Source organism: Rattus norvegicus, chromosome 1 (genome assembly GCF_036323735.1).
Source record: "Rattus norvegicus strain BN/NHsdMcwi chromosome 1, GRCr8, whole genome shotgun sequence".
Classification (NCBI taxonomy): domain Eukaryota; kingdom Metazoa; phylum Chordata; class Mammalia; order Rodentia; family Muridae; genus Rattus; species Rattus norvegicus.
The window spans coordinates 244,001,285-244,026,497 of NC_086019.1; the positions used below are offsets into that span (position 1 = coordinate 244,001,285).

Here is a 25,213-nt window from a genome sequence, read left to right on the forward strand (position 1 = left end):
CCTGCGTTTATACTGGGACAGAGATGGGGTTGCATCCCAGTGTACAGGATTTCATCACACTTCTCAGAATCATGTTTATTTCTGGAACATTTCTGTGTAATGTCAGATCGTAGTTGGCCTCAGGTAATGAAAGCAAAACAGTACAGTTAAAAGAATGTTGTGCTGTGTGTCGTTTCCTCTAGTATCCTGCTGTAAAGCATCATGTCTTTAACCTTAAAACATGCTAAGACTCAATTGTTGTGTAGGTTTCTAGAGACTGCAGGACCTTCTCTAGGCATCTAATTTGTGATGGGTGTAATAAAAACTTCTTGGAATAAATGTTCTCTGGTTTTTGTACTCAGAATAAATATCCTAGGGTTAGTATTCTTAGTGTGTCAAAAGAACTATTGTGTGTCACTTAGGCTTGGGTTTTGATGGTAAAGGAAGGCTTTGGTGACTGCAGCAATATCAAAATGAATCAGGAGCACAATCGTGAGAAACTAACAACTCACAGCTAATAACAGAAGAACAGATTTCATGATCATTATATACTTAGATGTATAGAACAACTTTGTTTTAATTTTTTTTTTAGTTTTTATTATATATAAGTACACTGTAACTGTCTTCAGACACACCAGAAGAGGGTATCCTATCCCATTACAGATGGTTGTGAGCCACCATGTGGTTGCTGGGAATTGAACTCAGGACCTCTGGAAGAGCAGTCAGTGCTCTTAACCGCTGAGCCATCTCTCCAGCCCCCTTGCTTTAATTTTTTAACCCACAATCTTCAGATTCTGATTCTAACAAATATGCACACTGATTTAATCAATTATCAATCAGACAGAATACCTGTCATACTCGAGTATTTTCCTAGATCTTAAGATTATAAAGACTGGTGCCATAACCATAGATAATAAGTTTATAAAGGGTAAATCCCTACCTCCTGTCTCTTTCCCTCCTTGATACTCAGAAATGCTACAGTCACAAACCATACACGTTGTGCAAAACAGATAACTGAAGCTCCTTGTTCTGCTGAGGTAACTAGATAAGGAAGAGCTCAACTTCACAGCTATCCCATCAGTGCTGTGAGACCAGCAGAATCCAGAACAGAACGGATGGGGACCCTGTCTTCATGTAACAGCACAAACCCAGGACTCAAGATAACCAGTCCAGTGGTAGAGCACTTGTCTGCCCTCTCTGAAGCTGTGGATTCTCTCTCAAGCACTAGAAAAATGCCAGCATTTGAATCTTAACATGTTACATGGAACATTTTTCATCCTATCAGTGGCTTTTTCAAAAATACAGGACAAAGTTTACCCAGAATATTTAATAGCGTATTATTTCATCTGTAGGATTTTCCTGCCATGCCAGAATTTGTAGTTATTACAAATTCTCGCCAATAGAAAATATTTCAAGGGCTGGAGGGATGGCTCAGCGGTTAAGAGCACCGACTGCTCTTCCAGAGGTCCTGAGTTCAATTCCCAGCAACCACATGGTGGCTCACAACCATCTGTAATGGGATCTGATGCCCTCTTCCGGTGTGTCTGAAGACAGCTACAGTGTACTCACATACATAAATAAATAAATCTTTTTATAAAAAAAAAATATTTCAAGAGCAAATTTGGATAAAATAAAGAAGTTATATTGTGTTTATTATCCGTGATTGGAAGCACGAGTATTCGTAAGGTAAATGGTCTGTGTGGTCCTTGATTAATGCTGCAATTTGAATTATTTAGCATTGTGCTGCTGCGTCTCCATATCCTAAAAGAAAGCAAATATGCGAACTGCTGCTAAGAAAGGGAGCAAACACCAACGAAAAGACGAAAGAGTAAGTGCGCCTTGACCAGTAGATGCTTCCTTTTATTTTCTTTGGTACAGAAAACATACTTATTGTGTGGCTGGCTTTTTTGTCTTTAAGATTCTTGACTCCTCTGCACGTGGCTTCTGAGAATGCTCACAATGATGTTGTTGAAGTAGTGGTGAAACACGAAGCAAAGGTATACACCATTTCTGGTCATCTTTGGTAATCCAGTGAGCTGCTTTCTGGGGAGTGGATGTTTAGTTCCTTAAACTATTCACTGTATCAAAAACAGAGTGAATTTTTTCCTCTTAGTTTTCTATTCAAAACAGTTCCAGGCTGGGGAGCAAAGTACTTGCCATGCACTTGTAAGGACCTGAGTTTAGATCCCTAGAACCCGTGAAGCAGGAGGTAGTAATGCTCGTGTGATGAGGTGGGAGGCAGAGAGAAAGCATTTGCAGGACAGCCAGCCTGCTGTGTGCAGTATTAAACCTGTTTCAAATAAGGTAGAGGTGAGGAGCTACACCCAGGGCTATGCTCACAAGTGCATGCATACGTGCGTGTGTAGATACACACCTTTTAAACAGAGAAAGACTGAGAAAAAAAATCCTGTGGACCAAGTCTAGTTTTTGTCACAATTAGAAAAAGTATGCATTTATTCATACGTACATTGTTTCTGTTATACCCTCCTCCACTCTGCTTGTAATCCTCTGATCCAAGTTATCCTTGGCTTTAACGTCACACACTCAAGCAGCTCTAACCTCAACAGGAGACCAGTCTTACTCTAATTTTCTTTTCTGACCACATCTGAAATTCCTTGGTTAATATAACCCCTCTTACTTATCAGAACAGAGTTTGCATTTTGACTATTTCTGTAACTAAGACAAAAAACTTGAATGAATGCAAAGAAATAATTTGACTAAAAACCACATATGTAACCATGTTGATAAATTAAATTCTTTAATTGACATTTGTATACAGAGCACTTTACTCCTTGAATAATACTGTTATGCAAAGGTGTAAGTCATTTATTTACCCAGTAACTTTAAAATATAATTAATAATGAGTCCAGAGAAATGGCTTAGTGTAAAACACGTGCTGTTCAAGCCTGACTACCTGAACAAATCACCTAGGATCCATGTGAAAAGCCAGATGTGACATTCATCCGTTATCCCAGTGGTCCTCCTGATGCATGGGAGACAGACAGGGAGATTGGCCAGATCACCAGTCTGCTAGCAGAGCTGCAGAAACGGTACAGAAATCCTGTGTCAGCACGGTAGAGAGCTCGGCATGCACACACACACACACACAACATCTTAAAACTTTTAATTAAAAAATGCTTAATAGTACGTGGCAGAAATGACAGTTAATAGTTTCCACTTTTTAATCCAAAGACTTTTGTCTTCCTCAAAGAAAAATTTTAGTGAAAAATCAGTATAGGTACAGAAATGGAGCTGCTGTGAGTGAAGGAAAAGAAAGAACAGAGGCCCTGAGTGGCCCTGAGGCCTTTTCCTTGCTGGTTTCTGCAAGTCAGTTTTCTTATTTGTCCTTCTTGGATTTCTGCCCACTCAAGGAGTCACTTAGAATTTTCAGTTTCTTTTTCTGTTACCTTTAATGTCCTAATCTCTGATTTCGGGAAGTTGTTAATAATGTATAACCGCGATTTTTTTCCTACTGTGTTACTGAATCAAATAAAGCTCATTTCTGCTTGACTGCTTGGCATCCTCATTTGTGTGCTCTGTGCCTTCCTGTCGGCTGCTTTTGTCTTACACATGGCAGGCATATTACATTTGAAGAGTATACAGATGCACCTTGAACCCGAGTTGTTAGACTTAGTGAGACAGTTCTAACTAGAGACCAAACCCATATCATAGTGTGAAGCCGGAGGAAGTCCCAGGCAAACCAGCAAACGTTATTCACCGTAATGTATGATTTGCAAAGTGAGTAAAGCGTGCCCTGAGCATTTTAAATGGGTTTTCAGTTCTGTTATTGGAGACTCTCCTGGTTTTGTGCTCATTGAGATCTTGCTGTATCCATCTTCAAATATCCTCTGATGATGTGAACATTAGCTGTCCAGTGTCTCAAAAGACACTGGTGAACATAGAATGGGTTAATTATGGAAGAATTATTTTCATGGTAAAGAGGCAAAGTGGAAATGAGATGGTCGTAGAGGTAATCTTATCTTATTGTGAAGAGTTTCAAAGATAGAGCCAAATTGAAAGAATTTTACAAAAAATAGTTAAGTGCCCAGTACATGGATACTATCACCGGCTATGTTTTATTCATATCCATCAACATGTCTTATTTCTTGACATATTTGCAGATTACTATGCACATACTAAATACTCCATGTGTATGTGTGTATGTGTGTATGTATGTGTGTGTGAATACATATATATATCACTAGAGTTGGATATTTATAGTTTTCTTTTAAGTACAAAATTTATATGGGGTGAAATAGGCAAATCTTCATTGTAAATTTGCTGAATTTTAACAAATGTGTACATTAGTGCACTCTGCCTATTATAGGACAGGCTAAGGCAGAAGTGAGTGGTGGTTAGCTGAATGGTAGAGTGTCTCAATGCGTAAGACCCTGAATTCAATCCACAAGGGGCCCCGCATCTCAGGCAATCTCTATCCCGAACAGTCACAGCTACTTTAGGTTTATCTGTCACAAATGTGTGCTCTTAGTGTAAGGTTAATGATTTGGAGATTGATCGCCCTGTCAACAGTGCCTTTGTATTGCTGGCGAGTATCTGTTGTGTATATGTAGTGTGCTGTTCACATAATAAATACTCACATGATACATGGGGTAGAAGATAATTGAGTAGGAATGAGTGTTTCAACACTAATTCAGCTCTGGACTTGTTTGTCCCTGGTTGTTGTTTATCTTGGAGTCAAAAACTCTGTACCTCAGTGACTCATAAAATTTCATGGATGCAGCTTTTCATTTTCTGTCTAGATCTAAATAGGGTGAAGGTATAAATGCTTTAATGCTAAACGTAACAAGTTTACTTAAACATAAACTTACTATACTTGACAACACGCATTCTAAGTTGGATCGTCATTCTCGTACCAGTCTTCGTGGGCTGGTTAGTTTGTACTCTAGTTCTGAGGGCATATTGCCTACTTTGGCACTAGACAGTTGATTTAAAAGATGAGCTTTTAATAGCATTCAGTAAACAACTGGATGGTTTTAGGTGGTGCAACACAATGCTAATTTCAGTGTTGTCTATCTTGTTAAGGTTAATGCTTTGGACAGTCTTGGACAGACATCCTTACACAGAGCTGCACACTGTGGTCATCTGCAGACTTGCCGCCTTCTCCTGAGCTATGGGTGCGATCCAAACATCATCTCCCTTCAGGGTCTCACTGCCTTGCAAATGGGAAATGAGAACGTGCAGCAGCTGCTTCAAGGTAACCAGAGCTTCCTGGCATTCTGTGGGAAGGTTAGCCTTTGAGGTTTCTCACATAGCAGGTGTGCTGTGTAGGAGTGGGTAATAAGGATTTTTTTAGCCTTCTTAACTTATTCTTAGCTCATTACATTGATACTTAAATGTCATTAAATTATGACTTGTGTACAGTAGCATATTCTGCCCAGTTTCTCTGTAAATACGGGGCACTCAAGTTTTAAAGTTTATAAAACTGATTTGCCAGGCATGATGGTACACACCTTAACTCTAGTACTTGGGTCACAGAGGCAGGCACAACACTTGAGGTCCAAGACAGACAGACAGACAGACAGACAGACAGACAGACAACATAGGCCCTGTCTCTTTTCTTTTCCTTCCCTTTTCCATTTCCCTCTGCTCTAGATGTTTATCCTAAGATGCAAATATTTATCTCTGTTTTCTTTTAGTTCTTTCAAGGTTTAATATTTTTAACTAAATCTTTACTTTGGAACTTCCGTTGTTGTACATATTCTTCAGAATTTTAAACTGAAAATGAGTAGGCACTTGCTAATCCAACTTCACTCTTTAAATTTGAAAAAGATGTGAGGGTCAGGATATTAAAGGGATTTCTGTGAGTTCAGAAACCAAGGTAACGGCAGAGGCATGTTGGATTCTGCTAGTGCTGTGCATGTCCACGGCCTGGCTAGGACTCAGGCAAACCTTGCACTTTGGTTATGTTTCTTTATGCTGCTTACATGACATTTTATAGTTAGTACATGTATATATTTTGCTCAGTCTGTATTCTCAGAAGTTTTAGTAGCTGTAGTTAGTGTTTTCCCCTGTGGCAATACTGTATAAGCTAGCAGTCTAGAAAAGCTACTTTTATAAAAGATGAGCCTTGCAGCTTGGTTTCTGTTCTACGCGGAAATGAACCTCTTCTCTCTCCTTTCAGAGGGCGTCTCACTAGGTCACTCAGAGGCAGACAGACAGTTGCTGGAGGCTGCAAAGGCTGGTGATGTAGAAACTGTAAAGGTAAGATACCAGCAGATTTTTTTTGTTAATCTTCAGTTTTTCCTTTGGCATTATTCAATAAATCTCTGCTGTTACAGCAAATAGCTTTATTAAAGGATAAAAATACCAGTTCCTCAGCAGTAGGAAATAAGAAACACCAATGGGGGGCATTGGTTTCATGTGTGTTTTAGAGGATAATCACATCCACTAATGTAATGCTCCTCAATATTAACTTACAGAACTCATTTGTCCGCATACCAGGAGAATGAGGAGCTTCGGAAACCCTTCAGCTCTGGCAGAGGCCCTTTGTTCAGTTCCTAGGACCCGTGTGGTAGCTTATAATGAGTTACATAACTCTGGTTCCAGGGATTCAACACCTTCCTCTGACCTCCATGGGCACTAGCCGGGCACACATGTGGAGCACAGACATACATACCAGCAAAACATTCACACATAAAATAACCTTTTTGTTTTTTTAAAGATTTTATTTATTCATTTTATATATGATGAATACACTGTCACTGTCTTCAGACACACCAGAAGAGAGCATCAGATCTTGTTGCAGATGGTTGTGAGCCACCATGTGGTTGCTGGGATTTGAACTCATGACCTCTGGAAGAGCAGTCAGTGCTCTTAACCGCTGAGCCATCTCTCTAGCCCAATCTTTTTGTTTTTAAATAAAAATATTTTAAGGTGAAATACCCATAGGCATAGTAGTGTACACCTATTTTCCAAATACTAGGGAGGCAGAGATGGGAAGTTTAAAAAAACAGCCTGAGGGGTTGGGGATTTAGCTCAGTGGTAGAGCGCTTGCCTAGAAAGCTCAAGGCCCTGGGTTCGGTCCTCAGCTCAAAAAAAAAAAAAAAGAAAGAAAGAAAGAAAGAAAGAAAGAAAGAAAGAAAGAAAGAAAAAGAAAAAGAGAAAAGAAAGCAGCCTGAGCTACCTAGGAAGACCCTGCTTACTACTACTGTTTATATATGACACACAAAACAAAAGGAACCAAGTGCCCTTCTGTGCACAGGCTCCTTCTGGTTCACTCACTCCATTACCCAGCTGCCCGTGGAGCGGTTGTCTGTGCTGTATGAGCACAGTGTTGGCACTGCTGGGAACTTGCAGCCTTACCCAGCTGGACTGCACATTTCTTTTCTCCCACAGAGCACCCAGTTTCTTGCCTGTCCGTTCCAGCAGCAGTCTCCCCAGAGTCACCTTCCCTCAGATACTGTTTTGACGCCTGCCGTACACATCGATGTCATACTGCCCGTAGTTTGTGCTCCTGTTCTGTACAGAAATGTCTGTCTGGGAAATAACCCAAAAGCCTGATGTTTTGAAAGAGCAGGACTAAAAGTTCAAGTAATATAAACCAGATTTTGAATCAGCTATTTCATGAACTCATTGATTCTTTAATGCTGCATTAAATGTTTCAGTTTTTAAAATTAGCCTGGGATAAAACCCTTTCTTTTCCTCCTTTATTAAAGACTTCTCAAAGCTAGACTACTCTAAATTTGAGAGAGCGCTCATATGTACTAATTTGTGGTAGAATGGCTGTTCGAAATAATTTTGTTGGATTTCTACATAGTAGATTTCCTGTAGATTTATATAGATTTCTTTTTTAAAGATACACAAGCTACACAAGCCTTTAATTCCAGCACTCTGGGAGGTGAGTGAGTTTAAGGCCATCCTGATCCACATAAGAGGTCTGTCAGTGTTACCTAGTGAGACCCCGTCTCAGCATCGACAAAAAAGACTTAAAAATGTCAGTCTCATTCTAGAGCTCTGAGAGTTTTAAATGGGTTCAGTGTTGGGAAGGATTATGCTGCGCTTTCTCTCCTTCAAGCTTCACAGACGTTCTCGTGCCCATACTCAGGTTTCTAGGCTTAAACCTGTACCAGCTGAGCCATCTTGATAGCCCCGAATTTAACTTATTTATTGAAATTTCTTTTTAAAAGTGCACGTGATCCTCTCTCTACTGTGCCCAGTGTGAATAATATAGATATCACATGTAACAAGGCTTTCTGACTTGTTTTTCATGATTCAAGTGATTTATGTTGTATTAAGTTAAAGACATTGATTTTAAACTAGATGATTTTATGTGTGAGAGTAAGGAGACTGCCGAGTTTTAAATGTTCATTTACTTACAGAACATATTTAACAAGCATAAGACTAAATGCTAAAGAAGTGGTGGCATGCTCTGTGATGCCAGCACTTGGAAGGCTGAGTGAGATATCATTAGTTTGAGACCAGCTTTGTTTCCCCTTTTTTGTTGTTTTTGATGGTAGTTTTACTTTAGGTTTTTTTGGTTTTTTAAACTATAAACTTTGTTTTCAGAGGTATTCTAGAAAAATAGACTAGAGGTCTAGAGGTAGACTAGAAGAAGACATAAATTTAAAATATAAATTGGATTCAGAAAACAAAGTGTGTTAAGGAAGACACCCATTCTATTGGGTGTCTACAGTACCTCACAAACACAACTTAAGAAAGGTTTATTTCAGCTTACAGTATAGGGTACAGTTCAGCATGACGGCAGGAGCGTGAGATAGCTTCTCACATTGCGTCTGCAGCCAGGAAACAGAGACCAAAGAATGGATTTTTAGTTCATTTTCTCTTTTTATTCATTCTAGGACACTAGCCCATAGAGTAGTCTCATCCATAGTTAGGGTGGGTCTGATTCCCTCGGTTAACATAATCTAAGTGGTCCCTCAGAGGCACGCCAGAGACAGACTTATTGCTGTCCTCAGACTCACCAGAAGAGGGCGTCAGACCTCATTTCACATGGTTGGGAGCCATCCTAGGTGATTTTAAATCATGCAACCTGACTGTATTAACTGGACAAAGTAAAGCAAAGGATAGTAAAATGATCTTTGATAACTAACCACACGTGCCAGCAGCTGGTTCACAATTGAAACACTCATTCCTATCATGTTTCAGACCCACTGAAACATTATGTTGGGACGGGAACCTCATTCATCATCAAATCTTGCTGATGTGTTTCATAAGCTCAGAAGGGCTTTGCCAGTTCATTGGCTCCCTTGGAGATAAAACTGCTAGTGGGGCTTACTGAACTTGCCTGGTTTTTGTTTTTGTTTTATGTTGCTATTCTTTTGACTCTTGTGATCTGTTAACTTTATTATTCTCTCATTCTTTGCATAATCATCAAGAATATTTGGGGTATCACTTTTGATTGAGCTAGACTTATTTGAACCAAAGAACATAGCAAAAGAAAACAAAACAAAACAAAAAAAAAAAAAAACAAACAGTTAGTCACTATTTCCTTAGATCTTCAAGATCACATATAACCAGAAATACTTTCTTCACTCGTTATCTATAGTGCAGCACAAGTCATTGTCTTAAATGTGGTCCCTTGACCACTAAGTAGCCTAGAAACTTGGTGGGAATGCAAATTTACAACCCTAGGCACTGCCTTAACAAAATTTGGAGATAAGACCAGTGTACATCAAAATTCAGAACCACTGGTCTGCAAAATTACATTTTAAACTTTTAATATGCTTATAGATAGATCTTATTAAAATACAGATTTGCTGTTGGGTTTTATTTATTTGTTAGAAGTATTATGAAGTTCAGGCTGGCTTTGAACTCAACCCTTCATCTTCCAATGCTGGGATAACAGGCATATACTTCCGTGTCTGGCTTAGAATGCAGATTCTGAGTAGACATGGATATGGGACTCTGGATTTTTCCTCTCTGTACTGCTGAGATCCAATATGCTACAACCTGTGTTTACCACCAAATGAAATTAGTCTTTGAAGTTAGGTTATCGATGTATAAATACTAAAGTTCACTATCTTTCAAAAAAAGTAGGAAATATAACCATAGATGAAAGGACCAGAAGAAATCTCAGTAAATGAAAAGCTGGAATAAGAATAGTTTCTGAAATACTTATTTAATAAGAAAATAAGGCAGACATTTAAAATTTCCGATAAATTGTGGAATGAATGTGTATGCTGTGTTCAATCCTACAGAAACTCTGTACTGTTCAGAGTGTCAACTGCAGAGACATTGAAGGACGGCAGTCAACCCCACTCCATTTTGCAGCTGGGTACAACAGAGTGTCTGTGGTAGAGTATCTCCTGCAGCACGGAGCTGACGTACATGCTAAAGACAAAGGGTGAGAAACACCAGCCATGCCTCTACCTCACCTTTATAGAACCTTAATGGGGAAATACAAGAAGACTTCTATGATAAATTGTAAAACTGATTTTGTTTTTTAACATATAATTTATTTCCTAAAATTGGTTCAGTGATAGCTTATTCAGTTAATAGTTTATGCTGAGTATGGTGGTGCCCACCTAAACTCCAAGCACTGGGGAAGTTTGAGACTAATGTCAGCTCAGTATGAAACCCTTTCCTTTAAAAAACAAAAACAAAAAACATGCAGATGGCTCAAATTTCCATTACAATTAACTTGTGTGATGTCTTGTTGTTTTATAATTGTCAAGAAAAATTCATTTTTGTCATTTTCCTAACAATTAATAGTTTTCAGTGTTCATTAAGAATATGCTACTTTTTGTTTATTTTGAAATTACTTTTGTTTAAAATACACAGTGCTAGGGGTTGGGGATTTGGCTCAGTGGTAGAGCGCTTGCCTAGCAAGCACAAGGCCCTGGGTTCGGTCCCCAGCTCCAAAGAAAAAAGAAAAAAGAAAAAAAAAATACACAGTGCTAGATGTTAAGTCTATATGTGAATGCTTATCGTAGTCTTCGTATTTAAGGCATTTTGAAATCCCCCCCCCCCCAAGTCGTCTACTCTCCATAGATTAAAGTTTTACGGAATACTGTCTTAGACAGTTCAAGAAATAAATGTCTTTGGTTAGCATAATTGCTGAGATTAAATCACTTGTTTAACTTTTCAGAGGTCTTGTTCCTTTGCACAATGCATGTTCTTACGGACACTATGAAGTTGCAGAACTTCTTGTCAAGCATGGAGCAGTAGTTAATGTAGCTGACTTATGGAAGTTCACACCTCTACATGAAGCTGCAGCAAAAGGAAAATATGAAATATGCAAACTTCTGCTCCAGGTATGCCTAAGTACTGCTGTGGACAATGCAGTTGCCTACAGTACTCAGATTGTCTTTTGAATAACACTAATCTGAGTCTTAAACCAATGAAAGCAGAAAAAATGCTTTCTAATACTAAAACTAGATTTCAATGGGAAATGTCATGAGCATTTTTATATTTTAATCTACATGTATATTTACCAGCACAGGGGTTTGTTCATATAGCCACCTATTGTGTGATAGTTCTAGTTGCTGTCCAACTTTCCTGTTTGGTAATCTAACCTCAAATTACTTGACTCATATGTGGTCAATAAGCCCAATTCATATAGCCTTTTATAAAAGTGATGGTGCTGGTCTAATATATACAGATACTTAGCTGTAAAATATTACAGCATAGAATCATAGTGCAGTAGTAGTAAAAAGGAAAAATGCAGCTGCATGTGGTAGTGCACACCTTTAAACCCAAGCACCTGGTGGGCAGAGGTAGGTGGGTCTCTGAGTTCATGTCCAGCCTGGTCTGCTGAGTGAGTTAGTTTCCAAAAGGCTAGCCAAGGCTGCACAGTTAAGACCCTGTTTTGTTTTGTTTTAAAAAGAAAATTGCAGGGGTTGGGGATTTAGCTCAGTGGTAGAACACTTGCCTAACAAGCACAAGGCCCTGGGTTCAGTCCCCAGGAAAAGAAAAAAAAAAAAAAGAAAAGAAAAGAAAATTGCAACAGTGCACTGTACGGTAATTCAGTCAACCGCATAAACCATTGTGTAGGAGGTAGAGCCAGGACAGTCAATGATCAAGGTCATCTTCAACCATAGAGCAAATTTCAGACCAATCTAGATACTATCTAAAATAATAGTGATTAAATTTAAAATTATATAGCTGAAAACTGTCACTGTAGCTTTTATTCTTAGATGCATACATATTAATGTGTTGTGGGTACCTATGGTATTTAAGCATTTATAACAATAGCAGTCTTTGCTCTCAACTATTTTCTCATTGACAAAACACTAAGCACTTCCTACCATCCCTCCTCCTCCTTTTTTCTCCTGCCTAGCATGGTGCAGACCCTACAAAGAAAAATAGAGATGGTAATACTCCTCTGGATCTCGTTAAAGATGGAGACACAGATATTCAAGATCTACTTAGAGGAGATGCAGCCTTACTAGATGCTGCCAAGAAGGGTTGTTTAGCCAGAGTGAAGAAATTATCTTCACCTGATAATGTAAATTGCCGTGATACCCAAGGTCGACATTCTACACCTTTGCATTTGGCAGGTAAATGAGGGAAACTAGATTTAATGATGACATCTAAGATTGTTTTTATTTTATTTACTTTTTGGTGGGAGGTGGTGTGGGATCAGAGAACTTCTTGCTAGAGCCTGGCCTTCCATCATGTGGGTTCCAGGGACCAAGTTCAGGCTTGTCAGGCTTAGCAGCAGGTACATTTACCTGCTGAGCTGTTTTATCAGGCCTATAAGTTATTTTTCCTTTCACTCTTGCTTAAAATGTTTCCTCTAAGTAAATTTGAAAGACGCAAATCAAATTCTCTGTCAAAGCTGTCATTCTATCCTAGTATGTGTGTTTATGCTTAAGCCATTATTTGAGCTTTACTTTCTGTAGTACTGATTATTTGAGTATGTACAGTTGGTGGAGTGGTAGGTGTCACATGCCTTTGATCCCAGCATTCAGGGGAGTGATGGGGGACCAGTGGATCTCCTAACTGGATGCCAGCCTGGTCTACAGAATTTCAGGACAGCTAGAACTGCACAGAGAAGACCCGTCTCAACAAAAGTGTGAAGAGCAGTAGAGGAAAACACTGTGTTTACCTTTCACTCACAGGACTCACCCACATATACACTCACAAATACTGTACCTTGTGACAACTTTAGTGCTTTAAATCCTTCATAGGGGTGACATGTGCATTAAAATTAGCATGATAAAACTTAAAACCATTAGAGAAATTACAAACTTACTTTCTATCTATGATTATGTGTCTAGAGATAATTTGCCATAGAGAGCTTGCTGAGCTGACTGACAAGGTCATAGATTGTGTCATGCTTCCAAAGCAGTAAGCTTATTCTTTGGTTTTAACAATGCTAAGCTCTGTCTTCAGACTGAATCTTGTCTCTGCAACTTCCTGAGAACGGATGCTTCCTGTTTGCCCATAGATGATTGCAGATGCCTATGATTTTTGACCCTCAGATCATATGCTTGAGTTTAGCATGTTATATGTAACAATCACGAAAACAAGGCCTTTAATAGGGAAATTTTAAATGGAAAGATAGGCAAATCTTTCAGCAATTTGGTAGGTCTCCAAAAACAATGGCTAACAATAGAAGCTTCTAACATTTTAGTCCACTGGAAGATTTTTTTTTCCAGAAGTAAAATATTAATAGCTTCAGATTTATATAAAATTTACTAATATCTATTTATAAATATTTAGGTATATGGGTGATAATGTGATTTTGCTACATTTACTAGTGAAAGTGATGTTGCTTTTTTTCCCCTGAATTAGCTGGTTATAATAATTTGGAAGTTGCTGAATATTTGTTGCAACATGGAGCTGATGTGAATGCCCAGGACAAAGGAGGACTCATTCCATTACATAATGCAGCATCATATGGAGTAAGTTCTTCTCTCTTATCTTGAAGAGCCTAAATGATTTTCAAAGTGGATATCACACAGTTCACATGGAATTTTGTGTTGCTTCTTGTTTGACAAAGAATTAAGTAAGACATTATATAACACAGATGTTCAAATCTGTATAAGTATGTTATGTGACATGGCCATGTATTTCTGTTTTTCATTGTAGTATCCTTGGCACCTGTCTCTTATTTGATGAAATACTGGGGTGTCGGTGTGTGCGTGCGTACGTGTGTGTGTGTGTGTGTGTGTGTGTGTGTGTGTGTGTGTGTGTGTGTGTGTGTCAGAAAATCCATAGGTTTCATAGGAATCTTTAGAGATTGTTACTGATTTCCAGCAACCCCGAAGGTTCTGATCAGCATTGGCCATTGTTGGTGGTCTAGTTTGAGTGAGGAAGTTGCCAGTTTGTAGATTGATATTCACCAGTTATAAGAATTAGTTAGTTCGAGGTTGGGGATTTAGCTCAGCGGTAGAGCACTTGCCTAGCAAGCGCAAGGCCCTGGGTTCGGTCCCCAGCTCCGGAAAAAAAAAAAAAAAAAAAAAAAAAGAATTAGTTAGGGGCTGGAGAGATGGCTCAGTGGTTAAGAGCACTGCTGACTGCTCTTCCAGAGGTCCTGAGTTCAATTCCCAGCAACCACATGGTGGCTCACAACCATCTGTAATGGGATCTGATGCCCTCTTCCAGTGTGTCTGAAGACAGCTACAGTGTACTTACATATAAATAAATAAATAAATAAATAAATAAATAAATAAATAAATAAATAAATAAATCTTTTTTAAAAAAAAAAAAAAGGAATTAGAGACCATGGAGTTGTATACTAGAATACTGAACTGTGATTTTGAAGCAACTACCCGTAAAGTGCAGTGCTGAGAAGAAATAGCTTTCTTTTTCATTCTAGAATACACTTGAAAATAAGACAGTAGGCATAGAGCTGGGTTTGGTTTTGAGGTTTGTTTTTTGTTTTTTGGGGTTTTTTTTTTTTTTTGGTTTTGTTTGTTTGATTCAGACAGGCAAGGCCTCTCTACACAGCCCTGGCTGTCCTAGAACTCACTATGTAGACCATGCTGGCCTTGAACTCAGATATCTGCCTGTCTCTGCCTCCTGAGTGCACAGCCAGCTCAAAACCAGTTTCTTAAGAAGGAAGGTTTCGTAAAAATTTCCACCTGTAACAGGACTGTTTTCTCTTGCAGCATGTAGACGTAGCAGCTTTACTGATAAAGTACAATGCGTGTGTCAATGCCACGGACAAATGGGCTTTCACACCGTTACATGAAGCAGCCCAAAAGGGACGGACACAGCTTTGTGCTTTATTGTTGGCCCATGGAGCTGATCCTACTCTTAAAAATCAAGAAGGACAAACACCTTTAGACTTAGTTTCAGTAAGTGATGGGCTCTTTGAAAAATCAGAAAGTTCACATGACATGTATAAAATGTCTGCATAGTGAATGTGGTTTTAGCCCAAATTTAAATTTAGGAATCGTTTGGTACTGTGATATATATAAATAATAGAGTTATTTAATCAGTTATTGTATACTAAGTAAATACTTTATATGTGGGAAAGCAAACAGTAGTTGAGAAACAACAGGCCCAGGTCCTCTGTAAATGCTGTTACAGTGCATGGTGTTCTAGGCTGAAGTCTTACCAACTTCCCCAGTTAAGTGCATTGCCTTAAAGGTGTTGCAAAGCCTGCTGCTAGCAGAGACTATCCTTCCTCACTACTTGCCACTGTTGTTGCACACCCTGCAAGCCTGCTAAGCTGATGGCTCAGCTGCTAAGTCTAACAGGCCTGAGTTTCATTCCTGGACCCATCTAATAGAAGAGAATTACCTCCCACAAGTTGACCTCCACATATGCATCTTGGCACACATGAACCTGTACACATATATGCACACAAAATAAATAAAATTAATGCTTAATTTTTAATTTTTTTATTATTTTTAGGGTTTGTAAAATAAGCTGTAGGTGTTTCTTTCTCCATGGCTGTTTACAAAGGAGCCTCCTTTGTAACTCCCAAACCGGTGCCAGTCACCGTCTGCCCCTGAGGCCATTAACCAGAGCAGTAAGGTAGAGGGAAGCCAAGTTCTGTCCTCCCTGGATCTTTGAGACAAGCTCTTATTCTGAAGTCCTGACTGTCCTGCAACTTGTCTTTAAGGCTGGCCTGGAGTCTCACACCTATCCTTTTATTCCTAAGGGGTGTGTGTGTGTGTGTGTGTGTGTGTGTGTGTGTGTGTGTGTGTGTGTGCATGCACGTGCGCACTTTTATGTGTACCACTTGCATGCTGGTGCCAGCAGAGGCCAGGGAGTGTCAGATCCTCTGTAACTGTAGTTGATGTGCTTCCTGGAAACCAAATCTGAGTCCTCTGGGAGAAAAGCGTTTATTCTTAACTATTGAGCCATCTCGGGCCCTTTGCATGCATCTCTGGCTTGCCTCCTGGGTGTGCTGAGATTATAGCCATGTGCCACCACACCCTGCAAGAAGCATTTTGAGTTTGAAAAGATAGTGTGTTCTATGGAGAGAGATTGCATTATTCCAACCAACTGACCAAGAACCTGATTAGGTTTGTCTGCATTCAGATTTAAAGCGATGTTTCCACACCATACCATATTTGCATGAGGGTTTCTTGGAAATGTCTCTTTGGTTCTAGTTTAGAAGTAAGCTGTATTTGTTCCTCCCAAACACTGATTCAGCCGATAGGTTTAGTGGCAAGGAAGATAGAAAGCTATAGACCACGTGCACAGAGCCTGAGGAGATGGACCACTGAGTAAAACACTTGTTGCACAAGTGTGAGACCTTGAGGTTGAATTCCTAGAACCCGTGTAAGTTCTGGATGCATAGTATGAACATATGTGGGAGAAAGGAGGCAGAGATAGGCATCCTCTGGAAACCCAGGGGCCAGCTAGCCTGGCATCACAGTGATGAGACCATCTCAGAAGTGAGAACCAACACCTTCGCCCCCTTTAACCTCCATGTGCACTGATTTGCACACTCATACATAAATACAAATTATACATATGCCCACAGAATAACATTTTAAAGATGGTTTTGAGAGAGTGAAAGCCAGCATGAGCCTTAGAGTGAAATAGGTGTGACCTACTGCTCTAGCCTCTGCCACTTAAAGTTGCAGTCTTTTTTTTTTTTTTTTATTCATTTATTATATATGAGTACACTGTAGCTATCTTCAGATACACCAGAAGAGGGCATCGGATCTCTTTACAGATGGTTGTGAGCCACCATGTGGTTGCTGGGAATTGAACTCAAGACCTCTGGAAGAGCAGTCGGGTGCTCTTAACCGCTGAGCCATCTCTCCAGCCCAAAGTTGCAGTCTTACTAGTTGCCCAGCCTCTACAGTTTAGAAGCAACATCTATAAGGGATAAAATATATCCGGTTAATTAGAGAAGCATTGTAAGAATATCTAAAGCCTAAAAACAGTTCCACATAGCATAATGTGCCCAAAAAATGGTCTTTTTTATAGGTCAGCAAATACTATACACAAACTGTAAAGGTCAAAAGATGCACAAATGAGGGAAGAGAAAGATAAGGGGGTGGGCACTAAATGAATAGCCCAGAAACATCCCCGTTAGTGATTTTTAGCTTCTCTTTAACATACTATGCCTTTATTGGAGAGAGGAGGCTGGAATGTGTTTCAGTACGCCTATAGAAGTCAAAAGGTAACTGGAGGTCTATTCTCATCGCGCCTCGTGGGTCCCAGGGATTAAACGCAGGCCATCAGGCTCAGTGGCACTGCTTTTCCACTGAGACATCTTTGTATCCCGTTACTTAGTTTCGTATTTGAGCAATGTAAATAATTGCATGTCATTAGTGGATATAACACTGAATTTGGAGGCTTTTTCGTCCTAGCAGTTTGATTAAAATTATCTTTTACAAAAAACAGGCTTTTCTGCATTTTGAATAACAAATCACTGTTTTCTAAAAATACAAATGGGTCTGTTTGCTAAAGTTCTGTACAGATTGAGTTGCTAATGTCAGAGTTAATTATAATAGGGTTGAAAGCTCGTACTTTTACATTAGTAGTTCTGTAATTAATTTTGGTGCCTTTCAGCCGTAATCTCAGAGTTGCCATTTTGTTCCTCCTACTTGGCACCATTCGGCAGTTTCTTTGTTCAATGGCATGTGGTCTGGAAAGGGTGTTCTGAATCGTGCTTTCCATTTAATGACAATCGAGCTAGCTGGGTATCAGCCTGTTTGTTTCACTTTTAAGATTTTCTAGTGTTTCTCAGTGTCAAATGGTAATAGGCCTGGTGTGAATTTGCTAGGTTTTATCCTATTTTTATCGCATCTTATCAGGCATAGAAGAATTGTAAACCATGTTTATGACAGATTTTGTTTCCTTATACTGTATCCTAGGCAGATGATGTCAGCGCTCTCTTGACAGCAGCCATGCCCCCCTCTGCTCTGCCTACGTGCTATAAACCTCAAGTGCTCAGTGGCGTGAGGAGCCCCGGAGCCACTGCAGACGCCCTGTCTTCAGGTCCGTCCAGTCCATCCAGCCTTTCTGCAGCCAGCAGCCTCGACAACCTCGCTGGCAGTTTTTCTGAACTGTCTGCAGTAGTTAGCTCAAGTACAACGGAAGGTGCTACCGGTTTGGAAAGAAAAGAGGGTGAGAGTTTATATAAATAACTGTAACTCACATTGTAGCTCCATGTTTGTCATTTAAAGTGGTAAAAACTGTCCTTTAAATCTTAAATACAACTTTTAAATGAAGTAATTAAAATATCCTAGGAATATTCACCCTTTATTTTCTTCTATTAGTAATATAAATGGGACTCCTACAGAAATTTCTTTCAAATCAAAAACTGATGAATGTGGTGTTAACTGACATTAATTTATTGTTTGCTGTTTTGTGTGCACAAGCGTGCATGTGTCCAAACCTGTGCTGTGCAATGTATGTGGAGATTAGAGGACAACTCTATGTCAAAGGTTCTTCATTTGTTTTTTGTTTGTTTCATTTTGGTTTTTTCATACAAGAGTGTCTATGGGTCAGTATCCCTGACTGTCCTGGAATTTGTTCAGTCCAGCGATTGACCTCAGGTTGCCAGGCTTGTGTAGCCAATGCCTTACTAAGCCGTCTTACCAGACCTGACCCATTCTTTAGATGTCAGCCTTTACCTGTCACATTCATCGTACTCTATACAATATCGTAAAGCTTTCTTTTATAACTTTGAAAGACTTGATCTTGAAAGATTCGTTTTTAAAGATGAGGCTAAAAGTAAATTTTTAAATGGAAACAAAATGAAAAATACTTAAAGTTGAGAAAGTACATGGCCAGGTAAATGTTTAAACTGAGCATGATAACATACACTGTACAGTGGATTTCTGAATTTGAGGCCAGCATAGCAAGCATAGAGTTCTAGGGTAGCCAGGACTGCACAGTGGGACCCTGCCTTAGAAAGAAAAGTTAGTACTTTGGCTGCACAGTAGATTCTCAGGTCTTTTATATTTACAATGTTGTACAATATTCTGATGTGAAATTTTATTCCTCCCAGATTCAGGAATAGATTTTAGTATAACTCAGTTCATAAGGAACCTTGGACTTGAGCATTTAATGGACATATTTGAGCGAGAACAGGTAAGTAGGTGAATTCTATTGTTTGGTTTAGTGTTTAATAGAAAAATCTAGAAAATACTTGAAGTTAATTAAATCTTCTAAGCTATTGAGAGATTTTTCTGTAGGCTGTTTGTTAATCCTGGACTCCGAACCCTGGGCCTCCTGGATGCTATGTGAACTGTGTAGTGGTGTTCTGTCTACTGCAGCTTTGAGAGCTTTTTGAGACTAGAAATCAGTCACTTTCTGATACGGCTTGACCTTGGAGTCTCACTTAGCTCATTATCTAACTCTTGTACTGATAAGTAGAGATAAATAAGAGCATTCTCCTAAATAACATGGTCTGACTCCGTCCTTTCCTGCCTACTGTGGACAGGAATATGAATGTGCCAGCCATATCATTGAGCCTTTCTGGGTAGTCCCAATTTAAAGTATCCATCAGAGGGTTGGGGATTTGGCTCAGTGGTAGGCGCAAGGCCCTGGGTTCGATCCCCAGCTCTGAAAAAAAGAATAGAAAAAAAAAAATAAATAAAGTATCCATCAGAATACATGTATTTATTCCTTCTAAAAGTCACTTAGTGTATATGAGTGTTTTACCTGCATGTATGTATACAACATGCATGCCTGGTACTCGTGGAGGTCAGAAGAGGATGTCAGATCCCTTGGAACTAGAGTTCCAAATGGTTGAGAGCCAGCGTGTGGTACTGGGAGCCAAACCCTAATCTTCTGACAGAGCAGGTAGCCCTGGCTTTCTCTAGCCCTGCACCCTCTGACAGACCGCGCTCTGAGCTGTCTCACTGGACCCTACAGTATTTACAGTTTGTTGCCGTTGCTGTCCTGATTGTTCACAGAATGAGTTTTATAAATGTGCATAACCTGCAATTTAGTTAGGGAGGTAGAAGAGAAACAGGAGACATTACAGTCCTACGAAGATTTTGATAAAGCTAAAGGAGAAGAAGATTACTCTTACTGGGCATCTTAGGGATGGCTTTTTAGAAGCTGTGTAATGAAACAGGATTAATGCTTTCAACTTGAGGAAGCCGAACAGTGATGCAGGGGTCCTTGAGGAACCATGCAAGCGCTCTCTGTGTAAAGGGCTAGCCGTATGGAGCAATGTGTGGAAGTACAGTAGAAAGATGAGTATGAAAGGGTGTTTATGACCCAACGTGTTTTGTTCCAACTTTTTGAGTTTAATAAGTGACTTGTTTTCTATTTTGCTTTTTAAAATACTGTGAAATGGGGCTGGTGGGTAACAACTGTCTTCTGTAATGCCAGGGGTGGGGGGGAGTGATGGGCTCTTTTGGCTGAAGGGTAGATAATACATGCGCAAACAGACAAACTTTCATATTATAAAATGTATCATTGAGACTGTCAGTATATGACTGTCTACCGAACGAGCCAGCATTCTGAACCGTTTGGATGTCTGTTCTAAGATCACCTTGGATGTACTGGTTGAGATGGGCCACAAAGAGCTGAAAGAGATTGGAATCAGTGCGTATGGACATCGACACAGGCTCATTAAAGGGGTCGAAAGACTGATCTCTGGACAACAAGGTACCTCATTTTAATAACTGGTTGACAGTTTGTTTATATGAAGGCAACCCTCAGTATAATACTTCAGAGGTCTGTGAGAAGCTCTCTAAACAGGACGAGTACCAGTAGGGGTTTGAACATAATGCGGCCTTGCTAATAAGACCTAAAACTTCCCGACACTGCTACTGCCAATGATATGACCTAAAGTAAAGTCTCTTGGTTCATGCACAAATTTTAGGATTATTTTAGCTCTTGGGAGTCGGAGGGTATAATTAGAAGTTAACCTAGGTCTAAAGTGTTCTGAATTTAAATGATCTGGAGCATAGATATCTCTTTCTCATATTCACATGGCTAGGTAATGATTAAGACAGTTCATAAGAATGTTTTCTATAGCTAAATTTTCAACAGCATGGGGGAAAGTCCTAAAAACGAATATTTTATAATGTTTAGCTTAAGAAAAATGCAAATTACATTCCCTCAACAGGTGTTAGCACTTGTATGTACCAGAGTTAGGTAAAAATTGTGAATTAGGGGCTGGAGAGATGGCTCAGCGGTTAAGAGCACCCAACTGCTCTTCCAGAGGTCCTGAGTTCAATTCCCAGCAACCACATGGTGGCTCACAACCATCTGTAAAGATATCTGATGCCCTCTTCTGGTGTATCTGAAGATAGCTACAGTGTACTTATATATAATAAATGGATAAATAAATCTTTAAAAAAAAAATTGTGAATTACTCTAGTAGTCAAAAAAATCACATTTTACCTTTATTGAACAGAAATGGTGATTTATCATAATGCTGATACAGCACTCAGGGATGTGAAGTGGTGCAGCCACTATGCACAGCAGTGAAACTAAATACCATCATGATATAGCACGACCACCCCTGGGTATGTAATAAAGGGGGCACAACAGCTGCATATCCATATTTACAGCTGCACAGTTCACAGGGACTAGGAAATGGAGCCAGCTTATATGTCCATCAACAGGTGAATAGACAAAATGTATACATACATACATACATACATACATACACATACATACATACGATGGGATTCTAGTCAGTTGTGGTAAATGAAATTATGACATTTGCAGGAAATTAGATCACACTGAATGTTATTATATTAAATAAAAATAAGCCAGACTCGGATAAATACCATTTGTTTTCTCATTGGAGCACAGATTTAAATCTGTGTGCGTGGCATAGAAGTAGAAAAGGGATGATGGGAAGGGGGAGGAACCAGAGGATAGTGGAGTACGTGTTACATAAAACCAGAAAAGGATCTGGGTGGTGGTGGTGCATACCTTTAATCCCAGCACTTGCACAGAGGCAGACACGTCTCTTTGAGTTTGATAGAGTGAGTTCTTAGACAGCCAGGACAACACAGAGAAATCCCGTCTTCAAAAACCACTACCACCACCACCACCACCACCCCAAAAAAAGAGAAAAATAAGGGGGAAACAGCAGAAAGGGGGGAGACTGCTTGAAAATAGTAAAGAGCTGCAAGAGAGAGGAGGGACAGAAAAGGACTTAGGTGAGGAAAGGAAGGACAGAGTGTGACAATGTGTGCTTAGTGCTTGTGAAGGGCTGGAGTAGAACCTGTCACTTGGTTTGCCAATCAAAACAGGAGGTATGCACCTAAAATTGAAAAAAATCTATTTGTAAAATGAAGAGAGTTTTCAGGGTGTGTTAGAGATGTGTACTGGCCAGGAATGGGCTTCAGAATTATTATTTTGTGTGTATGTGTGAGCACCACCTGCATTTAATACCAGAGAAAGCCAGAAGAGGGTGTCAGATACTCTGGAACAACAGAAGACTTTGGATTGAGTCCCACTACCCACATGGCTGTTTACAACTCTGTAATTCGAGTTTCAGGGTGTCCTTTTCTGGCCTTTGAAGAAATTCACATGTACACCCACAAACATACACATAAAGTGAAATGAATCCCAGGCCAGAGAGATGGCTCAGTGAAGAGAACTGGCTGCTCTTCCAGAGATCCTGAGTTCAATTCCCAGCAACCACATGGTGGCTCACAACCATCTGTAATGGGATCTGATGCCCTCTTCTGGTGTCTGAAGACAGCTACAGTGTACTCATATAAATAAATAGATAAATGCATTTTTTTTAAAGAGGAATCTTAAAAAAAAATAAGTGTGCAGACATGAGAGCTGCAGATGGCTTAGTGTTTAAGAGTACTGGTTACATAATATGAGAGCCAGAGTTTAGATATCAGAACCCATATAACAATAGAAAACTAGATGACTGCCTCTGACTCAACTCTGAGGGATCTGAAGATACCCTCTGGCTTCTGTGCACACAGACTAGTCGTCTGAATATCATGGGTTTGATCCTGATTAGTAGGGAAAACTGGTGCAGTCCAGATGAAGCCTGTGTTAGTTCTAAGCTCTGACAGTTGTAGTGTCTGTTAGAACACTGTATAGCCCTGAGGAAAGTTGGGTGTGGGTGTGTGCCAGAGCTGTCTGCACTTCTGCAACCTATAAAGCTAAGTCATTATGATGTGAGGATTTCTGGGAACTAATAGCATCACATAAATAAATCATCTCATTATTTTCCGTTCTTGCTGATTTTTTGGTAGTTTCTTTACTTGTAAATTTTATTTCATAGGTCTTAATCCATATTTAACTCTAAACAACTCTGGTAGTGGAACAATTCTCATAGATCTGTCTCCTGATGATAAAGAATTTCAGTCTGTGGAAGAAGAGGTATGTTCATCACGCTTAAATAAGTGGATGAGATGGATCGAACCACCATACTGTTGACTCAGTCGCTGTTTCCTTGGACATGCATTTTGTTTTTTAAAATGTCTCTTAACCACCTTGAAAATTTGAAAGTATTTATAATGAAACTCTCATTAATCTTATTTAGGTACTTAAATTGTTATTTCAGTTCAGGTTGAACCAGAATTTTGTTGGAAAGAAGGTTGCTGTCATTTGAAAATAACGCTAGTTTTCACTCCCTCTGAAGCAGCTTCAGAGTGAGGGGTCTCAGCCAGGACTCAACATTTAGATAATATTTTTATGAGAAACTTTCTTTCCAAAGAATTCTTAATCCACTGAAATCTTTGAAGAATACCCTCCCAATCCATCCCCTACCCCACCCCCATCCCCATCTTGTGGTTTTATTGAAACAGGGTCTCATTATGTTGCCCTGTCTGTCTTGGAACTCACTGTGTAGGCCATGTTGACCTCAAACTCGAAGCTCCACCTCCCTATACCTTCTCAGTGGTTTTTATTAAGGGTTGTACACTATTACACCCAGCCGAATCGTCCTCTTTACACTTTGATGTACACATACCTTATCTGTATGTTAAGCACAGATAGAAAATTGAATGAAATTTAGTTCTTTAACTCATAATCCCAAGAAAATGCATGTTGTGTTTTATTAGGCTTTTTTTTTTTTTTTTTTTTTTTTTTTGAGCTGAGGACCGAACCCAGGGCTAATATTAGCACAGATGAGTCACTGTTTTGATTTTATGTTTAACGTTTTTACATTCTCTTTTATAGTGGTTTATATCATGTAACTTTTCAGCTGTAAACATGTTTTCAACTATATAACTATAAATATCTTTAGATATACTCATGGTAATCCCAATATTCAAGAGGAAGAGGCAAGTTTATGGATCTATGACTTCAGGGTCAGCCTGGTCTACAGAGCAAGTTTCAGGACAGCCAGGGCTACACAGAAGAATCCTGTCTCAAAAGAAGAAAAAAGAGCACATAAATTTATAGAATTATGTTCTTTCAAGAAAAATATTAAAACTTATCTTGAATTCTCAGAAATAGTATCAAATGAATTTAAAACAAAACATGAGTCAGAAAAGACAAAACTAGGGGTTGGGGATTTAGCTCAGTGGTAGAGCGCTTGCCTAGGAAGCGCAAGGCCCTGGGTTCGGTCCCCAGCTCCGAAAAAAAAGAACCAAAAAAAAAAAAAGAAAAGACAAAACTAATGTGTATGTTTTAAATGGCTTTCCATCAGATGCAAAGTACTGTTCGAGAGCACAGGGATGGAGGTCACGCAGGCGGCATCTTCAACAGATACAGTATTCTCAAGGTAACATGACCAGAAGGAGGTTTCCAAACCAAGACTGATTTCCACAGCCTGGAGTCTTAAGAAAGGTTGAGGAGAACATAGTGATGTCTAATACAATAGCTTTCTAACATGGCTTCATGGACTATAGAGGGGGAGACTGTCCTCCAAATTTTAACTTCTCAAAAACTCTGTTCATTTTTGGGGCAGAATATCACTGTCTACCTAGGCTAGTCTGGAATT

The 25,213-nt window shown here is 39.4% G+C and overlaps 1 protein-coding gene across 4 annotated transcripts in view; it reads left to right on the top strand.

The window, feature by feature from the left end:
- Tnks2 (tankyrase 2) overlaps positions 1-25,213 on the top strand; it is a 53,198-nt gene that overhangs the window by 20,853 nt on the left and 7,132 nt on the right. Inside the window, exons 10-23 of one of the 4 annotated variants that reach the window (NM_001107607.2) lie at positions 1,716-1,807; positions 1,898-1,976; positions 5,023-5,194; positions 6,122-6,201; positions 10,158-10,303; positions 11,048-11,213; positions 12,239-12,458; positions 13,699-13,808; positions 15,018-15,206; positions 18,195-18,447; positions 19,334-19,416; positions 20,826-20,946; positions 23,549-23,646; positions 24,920-24,994. In NM_001107607.2, the coding sequence (NP_001101077.2) occupies positions 1,716-1,807; positions 1,898-1,976; positions 5,023-5,194; positions 6,122-6,201; positions 10,158-10,303; positions 11,048-11,213; positions 12,239-12,458; positions 13,699-13,808; positions 15,018-15,206; positions 18,195-18,447; positions 19,334-19,416; positions 20,826-20,946; positions 23,549-23,646; positions 24,920-24,994 (1,884 nt within the window). The remainder of the gene's footprint in view (positions 1-1,715; positions 1,808-1,897; positions 1,977-5,022; positions 5,195-6,121; positions 6,202-10,157; positions 10,304-11,047; positions 11,214-12,238; positions 12,459-13,698; positions 13,809-15,017; positions 15,207-18,194; positions 18,448-19,333; positions 19,417-20,825; positions 20,947-23,548; positions 23,647-24,919; positions 24,995-25,213) is intronic. The other 3 variants (XM_039080634.2, XM_039080633.2, XM_063265190.1) reach the window with 3 other exon arrangements.